At 40.9% G+C, this 14,637-nt stretch overlaps 1 protein-coding gene across 1 annotated transcript; it reads right to left on the reverse strand.

Annotated features, from left to right (window-relative positions):
• Nucleotides 1-519: 519 nt before the first annotated feature.
• Nucleotides 520-924, reverse strand: LOC138871727 (uncharacterized). The gene has a single exon (XM_070149625.1). It carries the CDS (start codon nt 922-924, stop codon nt 520-522), a length of 405 nt encoding a protein of 134 aa, XP_070005726.1.
• Between the last annotated feature and the right edge of the window lie 13,713 nt (nt 925-14,637).

Consider the following 14,637-nt stretch of genomic DNA (forward strand, 5'->3'; position numbering starts at 1 on the left):
TAGCTTATGCGCTAGAACTCCACGGCATGAACCCGAACTGGTTGTCTGAAATAGATATCGTCCTCTTCACCCTCACTTCTACCACTCTCTCCCAAATTTCATGGTATGACTCAGTAATTTGATACCCCTATAGTTGTTACAACTCTGGGTATCACCTTTGTTCTTATACAACGGAACCACAGTACTCCACCTTCACTCCTCCGGCATCCTCTTCATTATGAAAATAACATTAAACAACCCACTCAGCCACTCCAAGCATGCTCTACCCACACACCTCCAAAATTCTACCGGAATTTTGTCTGGTCCGGTAGCTCTGCCCCTGCTCATCTTACGCATAGCCTCCACGGCCTCCGCAACCTTGATGCGTCTACAATACCTAAAGTCACAATGACTCTCGGAATGCCCCAATTTACCTAGCACAATATTCCTGTCCCCTTCTTCTTTCAGAAGTTTATGAAAGTAGGTCTACCAACTCCGCTAATTTGATCATCCCTCATCAACACTCTACCGTCCATGTCTTTAATGCACCTTACTTGATCCAAATCCCAAGCTTTCCTCTCTCTCTCTCCTTGGCCAGCCTGAATAGCTTTTTCTCCCCGCCTTTGGTCCCAGGTCCTCGTATAGACGAGCAAAAGCCGCATTCTTAGCCTCCGTAACCGCCAGCTTCGCCTCATTCCTAGTTACCTTATACATCTCATTGTTCTCTCCCTTCTCCTCCTCGCCAGTGCTCTCTACTAGCTTCAGGTACGCCACCTTCTTCGCTTTAATTTTACCTTGGACCACTTCATTACACCACCAGTTACCTTTGTGACCACCAGAGTAGCCCGACGAGACCCCTAACACCTCTCTCGCCGCCTTCCTTATATAATCCACCGTCGTTGACCACATAATGCTCGCGTCTCCACTACTCCTCCAAGCTCCCATAGCTGCGAAGCTCGCTTCCAACTCTTGATCATTATACTTAGTCAAGGCACCCCACCTGATCCTCGGGCGTCCTTGTACAGACCTTTTTCCTCCTTATCATAATACCGACGTTCATCACCAAGAGCTTATGTTGCATCGCGAGGGACTCACCCGGGATAACCTTGAAATACTTGCACAACCCTCTGTCACATCTTCTGAGGAGGAGATAGTCAATTTGCATCTTTGCCACCGTGCTTTGGAAAGTAACCAAATGCTCCTTCCCCTTGTGAAAACTCGAGTTAGCAATCACAAGCTCAAATGCCTTAGCGAAATCCAGCAGCGAGGTACCTCCTCCATTCCAATCCCCAAAGACGAAACCGCCATGCACCTCACTATGGCCTCCTACACACGACCCAATATGTCCATTGAAATTCCCTCTTATAAATAACTGTCACGACCCAAAACTGACCCGGTCGTGATGGCACCTATCGTGAAACTAGGCCAGCCGACACAACTCTCGAATCAACCATTTTCTAATAAAAGTTGTTTTTTATACCATTTATAAACAATAATTTTCATAATGAAATTTTTGAAAAAAAGTACAGAATAATTACACAAGCCCGACATCGGGGTGTCACTAGTCATGAGCATCTACCAAGTTCTGAATACAACAAAAATCTAAAAATGTACTAAATACAGTAATGAAAAATGAGGGGAAGGAAAGCAATGTTGCGAACGTCGTTCATCCACCTTGCTAACTCCGATGACTCCGCCTCCGAGCAATCAACACATGCTACCGGGTTCCGAAATGCCTAAATCTACACACGAGGTGCAGGGAGTAATGTGAGTACTCCAACCCAGTAATTAATAAGAGTAAATAAAGACTGAGCAGTAGGAAACAATGAATCCACATTTATGATAAACTCAATAAGCACAACATGCTTTCAAATCAGAATACGAGTCAATCGTCTCATTTAAAATCCAGCTTTTGGTAAAAATCATTTGAAAATGCTTTCCAATAGTTTCAGTAGGGGTTCAATACCATTTATAATAAAAGAGATGAAAACCATAATTGGCCCCTCGGGCAAAATATAGTTCGCATACAGCCCCTCGGGCAAAAACAGGAATCATAAACACCTCATAACATAAAAATCTCAGAGGAAATAAACAAGCCAAATCAGTGATCGAATTCCGAACATCTCATAAATACTCCAGCTTAAATGAAAGTTGTTTAAAAGCATTTTTTCAATATTTTCAACAAAGGCTCAGTATAAAGAGGAGTGGAAATAGCAATTACATAAAAATAAGCCCCTCGGGCAAAGCATCACTCATATATGTATACAGCCCCTCGGGAAAGTCACTCGAGACTCAACTATCATCAATCAATGCTCACACTCAGCACTCACACTCAATAAGTACCATATAGTAATCGTTGCGGCGTGCAGCCCGATCCATATATCGATGCGGCGTGCAGCCCGATCTTTATATATAATTGACTGCGCTCACTAGGGGTGTGCAGACTCCGGAGGGGCTCCTACAGCCCAAGCGCTATATCGCAGCGGCATGCAGCCCGATCCATATATATATATTGCAGCGGCGTGCATCCCGATCCATAAATGTATAATCCTCACAACCAGGCCGTCGACCTCTCTCAGTTATTAACCTCACAATCAGACCCTCGGTCTATCTCAGTCATCAACCTCACAATCACTCGGACCATCAGTAAAACAGGGAACTCAGCCCAAACAGTTTTCACATTTTTAAGAAGTAAAGTGATAAAACCAGATTTAAACAATAAACAGGTAAAACATGACTGAGGATATGCTTTCACAACAAATAAAGTGAGGAAAAATAGTGAAAGTGCCCCTAAGGGTCTCAACAGGTCGGCACAAGGCCCCTAACATGGCATACAGCCCAAAATATAATATCATTCTCTAAAATATGGAATATCATAAGATTTCAAATCAAATACACGACTTATCAATCGTACGGGACGGACCAAGTCACAATCCCCAATGGTGCACGACTCCACGCTCGTCATCTAACGTGTGTGTCACCTCAAAGTAGCACAACAATGTGAAATCCGGGGTTTCAAACCCTCAGGACAGTATTTACAATCATTACTTACTCGATCCGGTCCAAACTCTAGCCCGCGATGCCTTTGCCCTCACGAATCGACCTCCGGATGCTCCAAATCTAGCCACAATCAGTACATAACTATTAAAATATGGTAAGGGAACAAGGCCCACTCGAAAATATCCAATTTAAATCAAAAATCCCGAAATTGCCCAAACCCGACCCCCGCGCCCACGTCTCGGAATCCGATAAAAGTCACATCAATAAAATCCTCATCTTCTCACGAGTCTATACATACCAAGAACATTAAAATTGGACCTCAAATGGCCCCTCAAATCCCAAATTCTAGGTCTCCAATTACAAGCCCTAGTTCTTCAATACTAGGCTTAAATTCCATGATTAATTAGGTAGAATTCACATAAGAAATGAGTATAAAGTCATAAATCTTACCTCCAAGTGATTCCCCTTGAATCCCTCTTCAATCCTCTTCAAAAAGCTCCAAAAACGACAAAAAATGGTGGAAATAAACCCCAAAATCGCGGACAAGACGACTATTTAAACATTCTGCCCAGGCCTGAAATCCTTCTTCGCGAACGTGGTCAAAGCCTCGCGTTTGCGAAGTACAAAATAACTTTGACCAGAATTTCCTCTTCGCGATCGCGACCTGCCCATTACGAACGCGATGCTTCCTCAGACTAAACCTTCGCGATCACGTTACAACACTCGCGAATGCGATGAATAAAAATGCCTCAAGTCCAGCTGACCAAATTACTCTACGCGAATGCGGTCCACTCTATGCGAACGCGATGACCAAACATCTAGCCCTTCGCGAATGCGTAGCCTTCCTCACGAACACGAAGTCTTAACTTCCAGCCTTCACCAACTAACCCTTCGCGAACGCGAGGGCCTACTCGCGAATGCGAAGGACATTTCTCTGCAACACTGATCATCAATTTTCTGCAATTCCAAACAAAATGCAATGGTCTGATTGACCATCCGAAACTCACCCGAGGCCCTCAAGACCTCAACCAAACATGCCATATCCCATAACCTCATTCAAACTTGTTCCGACCTTCGGAACGCTCAAAGCAACATCAAAACACCAAAATCTCATCAGATTCAAGCCTAAGAATTCAAAGAACTTCCAAATTACGCTTTTGTTAAAAAATCCAACCAAACCACGTCCGAATGACCTGAAATTTTGCACCCACGTCACAAATAACACAACTGAGCTACTCCAACTTCCGGAATTCCATTCCGACCCCTACATCAAAATCTCACCTATCAACCGGAAAATGCCAAAATCTCAATTTCGCCAATGCAAGCCTAAACCTTCCACGGACTTTCAAAATGCATTTCGATCACGCTCCTAAGTCTCAAATCATCTAACGGAGCTAACCAAATCATAAAAATTCTGATCCAAGATCATATACTAACAAGTCAAATCTTGGTCAAACCTTTCAAATTCCAAGCTTCATATTGAGAACTGTTCTTCCAAATTCATTCTGATTACCCCGAAAACCAAAACCGACGATATACATAAGTCACAATACAATACACGAGGCAAGTCATGCCCGAGAACTGGCGAGCAAACTGCAAAAGCTCAAAACGACTGGTCGGGTCGTTACATCCTCCCCCACTTAAACATACGTTCATCCTCGAATGTGCCCAGAGTTGTTCCAAAAGTCAACCAATCGCTGAATAACCTTACCATGCATATACCCGAAGGTGATCCCATGCCACCCTATCTCGTATAGGTCCGATAACATAATATAACTGAAATTTCACAGTCCAACCTAGCCCATGAACCTTAGAACAACATTTCCACTTTTGAAATCATCCACAAGATCAAAATCTCACATCTATACTTTGACTAAGCCCGAACAAGTTGTAATAACCCATACCCACAACCTTGGTGCAATTACATAATATACCACATAACTCAAACGCTTGCAGCAATAACTTCTAATCACAGCAGCTGCACACAACAACCGAATATCGATAGAAAACCTCATATCAACTAAAGTCTCATTCCAACACTTTCATATACTGCCAATAATAAATGACACACGCAGTAAGCCATAACCATTTTCTCATATCAGCAATTCATGAAACCACTTCTCCTTTGGCAAAGACCATAGCAAATTTCTGCACCGAACCTCGATGTTATCCTTCCAACATACTGAAATCAAATCCGTTTGCAGTCATTAAGGATCCCGACGATCTCATCTAATCCAACACAACTACTCTGGTGACATTGACACATCAATGCAGACTAAAGCCACAACTTGTGCAATCCGTGCACCAAAAAGCCACAATCCGAACTTACTTAAATCATGAAAATAACTCAAATGAAAGAGTTGTACCACAAGTTCACTAGTACCACCACAACAAAAGGCTGAGAACCCGCCACACATTGTAGAAATAGAACACACGAATCTAACCCGTAGGATCATAGCTTCGCTCCAATGCGCGACCTCATCCAAACACTAGTTCGCATGAAACACCTTAAGTCACTATGCTCAAAATCGACAACCGTGTGCAATATGATGTCTAAAGCCAAGGCAATCATCATAACCACCGTGAAGCAATTACATAACACCACACAACTTGAATCATCCACCGAGCAATACCCTGTACTCTTCCCGCTCGAATTCCACTGAGAGGCCCTAATAACACCGCACCGCATGTGCCTATAACCAACAAATCCTAACGGCTCGCAACACAAAAAGGTAACTCATAGATACCCCTGATTACGAATAGCTTAATAACAACCAAATCAACACATCCCTCACCAATGGCAACTCGAAGTCAACAAAATCGTCTCGATGCAAAACACACATCCATATAGGTCTACCAATGAACCACGCATCAACTATAGTCACACACAATGGATAAATAATCCTCCGAAGGTTCACACTGACTGAATCATAGCACACACTATCATCTGACTAACTTACTCACATCTTTGCCGTACACAACCATGAGCTAACCTGTATATGAGAACTTCTAGTCTCCAAGTCCATAAAGCACACGAATTACCATATCTGATCCCAATTCCGCCGCTCGCATATATAACACACCTCTAGTACTATATCATCTCATGAGAGGTACACCTATAATTCTTCTGAGCCACCAAGCAAACTCAAATATCATCCGTCGATCAGACAAGATAGTGCCGAAATACCAATAAAGCATCCGTAACTCAAACACATCGCCATTTTCTGAAATGTTATACCCTCATCAAGCCACACCAATCAGTGATCTCATTTATCTAGTCACCTGAAGCTGCCCATGATATCTAAGAATTTGTGACCTTCCTTTCAAATCTGAAACGTGTCCTTACACATGCAAATCTCAATCCTACACAACATACCGCATAAACCATACCATCCTAGGATAACCACGAGAACTTCATATCCTTTCCAGGCCACAAGAAGCTACGTACTCAATTAGCCAAGAACTTTCCATTGAACCCATCTAGAAGAAAATCACTACACCTCCCACGCTCCTCATGCTAGTAGAAAACGTACACCTCCAAACCGTAGTAGAAAGCCATCAAGAACTCTCCGAATTTTATTTGCACAAAACTAAACCGTCAGGACTGAATCCTTATAACTCAACCAAGCTACGCAGGCCACTAAAACCCAAGAGCATTGTCGTAAAACACCTGTATAAACTCATTACCTCATAAGCATCCAAAGAACTAATCATATCCCTTCCACACCGATCCGGCCTACTACCAAGCTATCCCACCTATCCGAGCTTCCTTCTGATCTACCGTCAGCTTGACACTTCTTCTTGATACAACACCACAATTCCTCAACTCAGACTCACCACACGAGACCCAAGCACAAACGCACACCGTCTAAGACTCATAAGCCGCTGAATACTCTCTTAAATATTCCCAAAAGCACCACATTCAAAATACTTTACTCTGAAGAGACTTCCTGCGAATCTAAATCCGTTACCTTTACCTTCCTGATACTGATACATAGAATCCCATAATTGATATAGAAATGCCACAGATCTTGACATCTTCCAATGAAAACTCAATTTCTAGCCACACATACAACTTGAAAATACCCAATTGTTACATGTAAAATCTTTAACACAATAGAACCATTCTCGAGAGTCATCCACTCTACTCAAACCGCAATTAGCCCGATCAAAAGAACCAAACAACTTGTGCCTCATTAGCACTTCAGACACTGTAGAATGCAACCTCATCCCAATACAACCAAGCAACTTCCTGCTCTATGCACCGAGCATCCTTTACCAACAACAATTCAAGACATTCCGTAATTCTCACACACCTATGAAGCATACTACAACCTTTGTCAAAAAATTTCCTTTACTCGAGCCATCCTTGGTCTTAATCTCCGTAGGCCATAACTGATTCACCAGTACGCCTCAAACTGGAACCAACATAGCACATAACCATGCAATCAACTAATCAATGGCAGACTCCCCCACTTGGCTTGAAGCCATAGATCAAAACACACTCAATAACTCATAACGCATATACTCTATTATTTCCATAATATCATAGTGAGATTAAACTCAACCCTTCATACACTCGTGAAACACAGACCACCTGGTACTTTAAATCTTATACAAATCTTGCATTCACTCTCGTAACAGCTGAACCCCACTCTCCTAAGCGACCCAAATTTAAATTGCAACACATATATACACTTGTAAATGAGATCTCCTAACAGACAATATAAGGATAACACAACCTCAGAATACTCCGCAAAAGATAACCCACTTGCTTTGCCTCCAACTAACATTTCTGTATACCTTCTACGGTCATAAACATTACGTAGTCACTTAGTCTTCCTAAGTCTAAACTCATACCGCAACATGAAATTTACTTCACTCCCAACTAGGAAACATAAAAAGATTCTTCACACGCCCATAACTCAAGGCTATACCTCAAATTGAGATGAAAATCAAGTACCTAATATTTCTTGCTGCCCCAAAGCAGACCTTTCTCGTCTTATTCGATTCATATGAACACATCTCGCAGTCACTTCACCCTCATCACGTAGCTATCCAGTCATTACTTCCCTTAATAGGGATACCACAGAACATATAGATCTAGAATCACGCGCTCACGCAATCAACACCTCAAGGCTCAAGCTATAGGCAAAAATCTGGCCCCTAGTCTTCCAGACTGGCCCAACATCAACACATAGAGATCACATCTCGCCCCTCGATCAGGGAATCACAAGCCATCGATGCATATCTGATACTGAGCGCTAATGCGCGCATACGAACGCGTGGAAGGAATTCAAAGAGTTACTTTTCAAGCTGAATCAAGGATGCACGATAAGAATTCAAGAATGTGAAGTTTTTCCTAAAGGTTTTGTAGCCTCCTGAGGATAAATACAGACGTCACCGTACCGATCCATGAGACTCTACTAAACCTACTCATGACTCATGAGACTTATGTAACCTAGGCTCTGATACCAATTTGTCACAACCCAAAACTGACCCGGTCTTGATGGTGCCTATCGTGAAACTAGGCCAGCTGACACAACTCCCGAATCAACCATTTTCTAATAAAAGTTGTTTTTATACCATTTATAAACAATAATTTTCATAATTAAATTTTTGAAGAAAAGTACGGAATAATTATATAAGCCCGACATCGGGGTGTCACTAGTTATGAGCATCTACCAAGGTCTAAATACAACAAGAGTCTAAAAATGTACTAAATACAGTAATGAAAAATGAGGGAAAGGAAAGCAATGCTGCGAACGTCGTGCAACCACCTTGCTAACTACGATGACTCCGCCTATGAGTAATCAACATCCGCTACCGGGTTCCGAAATACCTGAATCTTCATACGAGGTGCAGGGAGTAATGTGAGTACTCCAATCCAGTAAGTAATAAGAGTAAATAAAGACTGAGCAGTAGGAAATAATGAATCCACATTTATGATACACTCAATAAGCACAACAGGCTTTCAAATCAGAATACGAGTCAATCATCTCATTTAAAATCCAACTTTTGGTAAAAATCATTTGAAAATGCTTTCCAACAGTTTCAGTAGGGGTTCAATATCATTTATAATAAAAGATATGAAAACCATAACCGTCCCCTCGGGCAAAAAATAGTTCGCATACAGCTCCTCGGGCAAAAACATGAATCATAAACACCTCATAACATAAAAATCTCAGTGGAAATAACAAAGTCAAATCAGTGATTGAATTCCGAACATATCATAAAAACTCCAGCTTAAATGAAAATTGTTTAAAAGCATTTGTTCAACATTTTCAACAGAGGCTCAGTATAAAGAGGAGTGGAAACAACAATTACATAAAAACAAGCCCCCGGGTAAAGCATCACTCATATATGTATATAGTCCCTCGGGCAAGCCTCTCAGTCACTCGAGACTCAACTCTCATCAATCAGCGCTCACACTCAGCACTCACACTCAATAAGTACCATATAGTAACCGTTGCGGCGTTCAGCCCGATCCATATATCGCTGCGGCGTGCAGCCCGATCCATATATATAGTCGACTGCGCTCGCTGGGGGTGTGCAAACTCTGGAGGGGCTCCTACAGCCCAAGCACTATATCGTTGCGGCGTGCAGCCCGATCCATATACATATATATATATATATATATATATATATATATATATATATATATATATATATATATATATATACCCGATCTATAAATATATAAGCCTCACAACTAGGCCATCGGCCTCTCTCAGTCATTAACCTCACAATCAGACCCTCGGTCTATCTCAGTCATCAACCTCACGATCACTCGGCCCATCAGTAAAACAGGGAACTCAAACCAAACAGTTTTCACATTTTTAAGAAGTAATGTAATAAAGACAGATTTAAACAATAAACAGGTAAAACATGACTGAGGATATGCTTTCAAACAAAAAGAGTGAGGAAAAATAGTGAAAGTGCCCCTAAGAGTCTCAACAGGTCGGCATAAGGCCCCAAACATGGCATACATTCCAAAATATAATATCAATCTCTAAAATATCGAATATCATAAGATTTCAAATCAAATACGCTACTTATCAGTCGTACGGGACGGACCAAGTCACAATCCCCAATGGTGCACGACTCCACGTTCATCATCTAGAGTGTGAGTCACCTCAAAGTAGCACAACAATATGAATCTGGGGTTTCAAACCCTCAAGACAGCATTTACAATCATTACTTACCTCGATCCGGTCCAAACTCTAGCCTGCGATGCCTTTGCCCTCATGAATCGACCTCCGGATGCTCCAAATATAGCCACAATCAGTACATAACTATTAAAATATGCTAAGGGAATAAGGACCACTCGCAAATATCCAATTTACATCAAAAATCCCGAAATTTCTCAAACCTGTCCCCCGGGCCCACATCTCGAAATTCGATAAAAGTCACATCAATAGAATCTTCATCCTCTCATGAGTCTATACATACCAAGAACATCAAAATCGGACCTCAAATGGCCTCTCAAATCCCAAATTCTAGGTCTCCAATTACAAGCTCTAGTACTTCAATACTAGGCTTAAATTACATGATTAATTAGGTAGAATTCACATAAGAAACGAGTATAAAGTCCATAAATCTTACCTCCAAGTGATTCCCCTTGAATCCCTCTTCAATCATCTTTAAAAAGCTCCAAAAATGGTATAAATAAACCCCAAAATCGTGGACAAGATGACTATTTAAACATTCTGCCCATGCCTGAAATCCTTCTTCACGAACGCGGTCAAAGCCTCGTGTTTGCGAAGCACAAATATTTTTGGATGCAATGGTCCGATTGACCACCCGAAACTCACCTGAGGCCCTCGGGACCTCAATCAAACATTCCAACATATCCCATAACCTCATTCAAACTTGTTCTAACCTTCAGAGCGCTCAAAGCAACATCAAAACACCAAAATCACATCGGATTCAAGCCTAAGAATTCCAAGAACTTCCAAATTATGCTTTTGATCAAAAACCCAACCAAACCATGTCCGAATGACCTGAAATTTTGCACACACGTCACAAATGACACAACGGAGCTACTGCAACTTCCGAAATTCCATTCCGACCCCTATATCAAAATCTCACCTATCAACCAGAAAATGTCAAAATCTCAATTTCGCCACTTCAAGCCTAAACCTTCCACGGACTTCCAAAATGCATTCCAATCAGGCTTCTAAGTCCCAAATCACCTAACGGAGCTATCCAAATCATAAAAATTCCAATCCGATATTATATACTAACAAGTCAAATCTTGGTCAAACCTTTCAAATTTCAAGCTTCAAACTAAGAACTGTTCTTCCAAATTTATTCAGATTACCTTGAAAATCAAAACTGGTGAGCAAAGTACAAAAGCTCAACACGACCGGTCGGATCGTTATAATAACCTCTCGGCAGGCAGAATATTACACATAATCTCATCCAACCCCTCCTGAAATGCCTTTTAACCTCCTCATCCAAGCCTTCTTACGGCGCATAAGCATTTATGACATTTAGGGTACACTCACCAACCACCAGCTTAATAGTCATTAGTCTATTATTCACCCGTCTAACCTCTACCACATACTCTCTAAGATCCCTATCTACCAAAATTCCCACTCCATTTTTACCCCACAGGACTCTAGAGTACCACAACTTATACCAATCCACATCCCTCGCCCTCGATCCTATCCACCTAGTCTCCTAGACACACGCTATATTAACCTTCCTCTTCTGGAGAATCCTATCCAACTCTATAGACTTACCCGTCAATGTTCCTATGTTCCATGACCCAATTCTCAACCTATAGGCTCTCTTGTTCTCCTTACCTCCCTTGCCTTCTGTCGCACCCCCTGTCCCCCGCCCCACCTCTTACCCCTCCTGAGGACATGACCTTATCCCAAACTGCAGCCACTATACCTACAACAGGCTAAGGAAGAATCACACTACAAGCACGCTAGTAGTATGATTAAACTAATGCAAACTAAAAATGAATACAGTTTAGGTAACCCCAATTAGAGGGTAGAGGAGGGGGAGGTACCAACTCCCGAGAATAGAACCTGAAATTGTCTTTGTGTATTTGATGATGTTGCGGCACCTGGCACGTTCCCGTCCAACTTCCTATTGTCCCTTTCTGACGCTCGCCATATACGCTCTCTTATTCTTGTGCGTGCGCTTCCCGCTCGTCTCTAATACCACCAAATTTACCTATAAGACACACAAAACAGCGCAGAGCAAAAATAAAATGAGGGGAGGGGCTATCACCGCTACCACTGGTGAAGCCCAACTGTGGCAAAAAGGGAAGAAGGGAACCCCTATAGTAATGGTGAACTAGTAGGACTAGATGTTACTCAAATGAAAATTCGGTATGATACGCACTAATTTGTTAACTAAATAATGATGAACTACAATATTGCAATAATTTTTAACAAAATTTTTAATTAATAATGGTGAACTAATAGAACTAATCTATTAACTAAATCAAAGTAAACAAAAGGGGGAGGGAAAAGGGAAAGAAGAAGGGATAAAAGATAAAGAAAGAGAGGGGCCGAAAGGGGATAAGAAGGAAGGGTCGCCAGAACTAGGGACAACGATGAGTCAGCAGTCGCCGGAGATGTCCGCTACAATTAGGGTTGGGGTGGGGAGGAGAGGAGAAGGGGGGAGAGAGAGGGGGTGAGAGGCGAGAGAGATGGGGGGTCTTACCTGCCGGGGTGGTCGCCGGTTCCCCACATAGAAAGCACCGAGTTTAATTTAGATGAGGAAGTTTGACTCGACACGGAGTTTAAGAGAAAGAGGGGCACTTTTAATACTTGTGGTCTTAAAAGCTTAAGGGGTAAAATCTTTGTGAGACTATGACATTTGTATGGTTATAAAAACTTCTCATTAAAGGTAAAATGGGTAAAACAAAAAGTTTAAAAACTGAATTATTTCCAATTATAGAAATGTGTCATTCTTTTTGGAATGGGCTAATAAGGAAAGTGTGTCATCTAAATTGAAACAGAGAGATTAATATATTCTAGATGAGTAAAGCAAAGTGCAACTATATGGCATTTATTTCATTTCCCCCAACTTGGTTCCATAATGTTGGAAAAGCTTAAGATGTCCGGCAGTTCCTCTATCTCAGTGTTTCCTATTCATCCCTGGTGATGCATTCAAAAGATATAATTTTTCTCCAATATATAGTCTCTGCATAATTGTGTTGTTGTCTCACAGTGGCGTATTCAGGAATTTGAGTTCGTGGGTGCTTAACTTCATTTAATGTAAAGTTACCGTCAATCAAATCGTATAAGTGCGCAACTATTTAAACACGATAAAAAATTAATGAGAAACTCATAGTATTAATATTACAAATGCCATAAAACTGTGATGGATAACGCAATTGACGAGAAAGAAAAATAGTGGATTTTATCGGAGGAACTCTTTATTTTTTTAAAGCAAACTTTCATTTTATTTCCTTGCTATAGTGAATTAGATGAAGTAGAAGGAAAAGCAAAAAAAATCAAAATCAAAAGAAATTTAAAAGAAAAACAGTATTGGATCAAAAAATCGATGGTGAAAAGCAAAAAAGATGACCTAATAATTGGAGGAAAAGAAAAATAGTACTTGATTATATAAGAAAAGAAAAAGGAAGTAAAACAATCTTAATCCTGCTAGTCAGTTTCGATCTCTCAACCTTCAACTTTCATAACCCTCCAATACCCATTCTAAACCAAAGCACCCACTAGCTTTTGTTACTTGGGTGCTTGTTGTTTAATTATATTTGTTCCCTTAAATTTTCTAATGTAATTATACGTACTTCGAGCGGAGTTTAATGGGTGCTCAAGCATCCAATTTTTTATATGTAAATCCACCCCTATTGCCTCAGAAATTAGACCATTATCTTGGTCCTTTTATTAGTTGCCTAAAAACTCCACCTTACTTAGGAAGCAAAAAAAGGGTCATAAAGTTTTATCAAACAATAATTTGTAGAATTGATTACCTTTCCTTTCTCAATTAAAAACATTAGTGTGTGTGTCAACTGCATTTTGATTGTCAGCATTAGAATAGAATATATGCACATCCATCAGCTTATATATCTTGTGCCAACTCTTAGGTAGAAAGGTGGAATTTGATGACGCCAACTACGTGGAGTGGAATGTCGTCCATCAACTTTTATATCTTCTTCCAACTCTTAAGTAGAAAGCTGGAGTTTGATCTGATGACACCAACTACATGGAATGAATGTTATCTTTATATTTTATTATTTGTGCTTTGTGGAATTCATATTTTAAATCTGTTTCTTTAAGGTTCAACTCAGGCGCTTGTGATTGCTGCACCATTTGCGGTTACACAGGTCTTTTGGCATCTATTTTTGCTGTCATCCTAGGTACGTCTGAGCGCCTAAATTTTATTTATCAAATACTAGCCGACTTAGCTTGCGTTATAAATTTTTCATTCAAAATGCAGCTATTAGAGAGTACATATATATATATATATATATGGACATATGCCTGCCGCTCTAGAGTTTGCTCTTGTGGCCATGTTTTCTACTCTGGGAAGATTACGCAGTTGGTATTTGATAACTCTTGGATATTTTCTAGTCTGTCCATCGAGGATCCTGTGCCTTCTTTAACCATAACAAAATTTCTAGATTCACAACTCATGCAACCAAACCCAATGCAGAAAAGAAAATTGTGC

The sequence above is a fragment of the Nicotiana sylvestris genome, chromosome 6, assembly GCF_000393655.2.
Source record: "Nicotiana sylvestris chromosome 6, ASM39365v2, whole genome shotgun sequence".
In the NCBI taxonomy this organism is placed as follows: domain Eukaryota; kingdom Viridiplantae; phylum Streptophyta; class Magnoliopsida; order Solanales; family Solanaceae; genus Nicotiana; species Nicotiana sylvestris.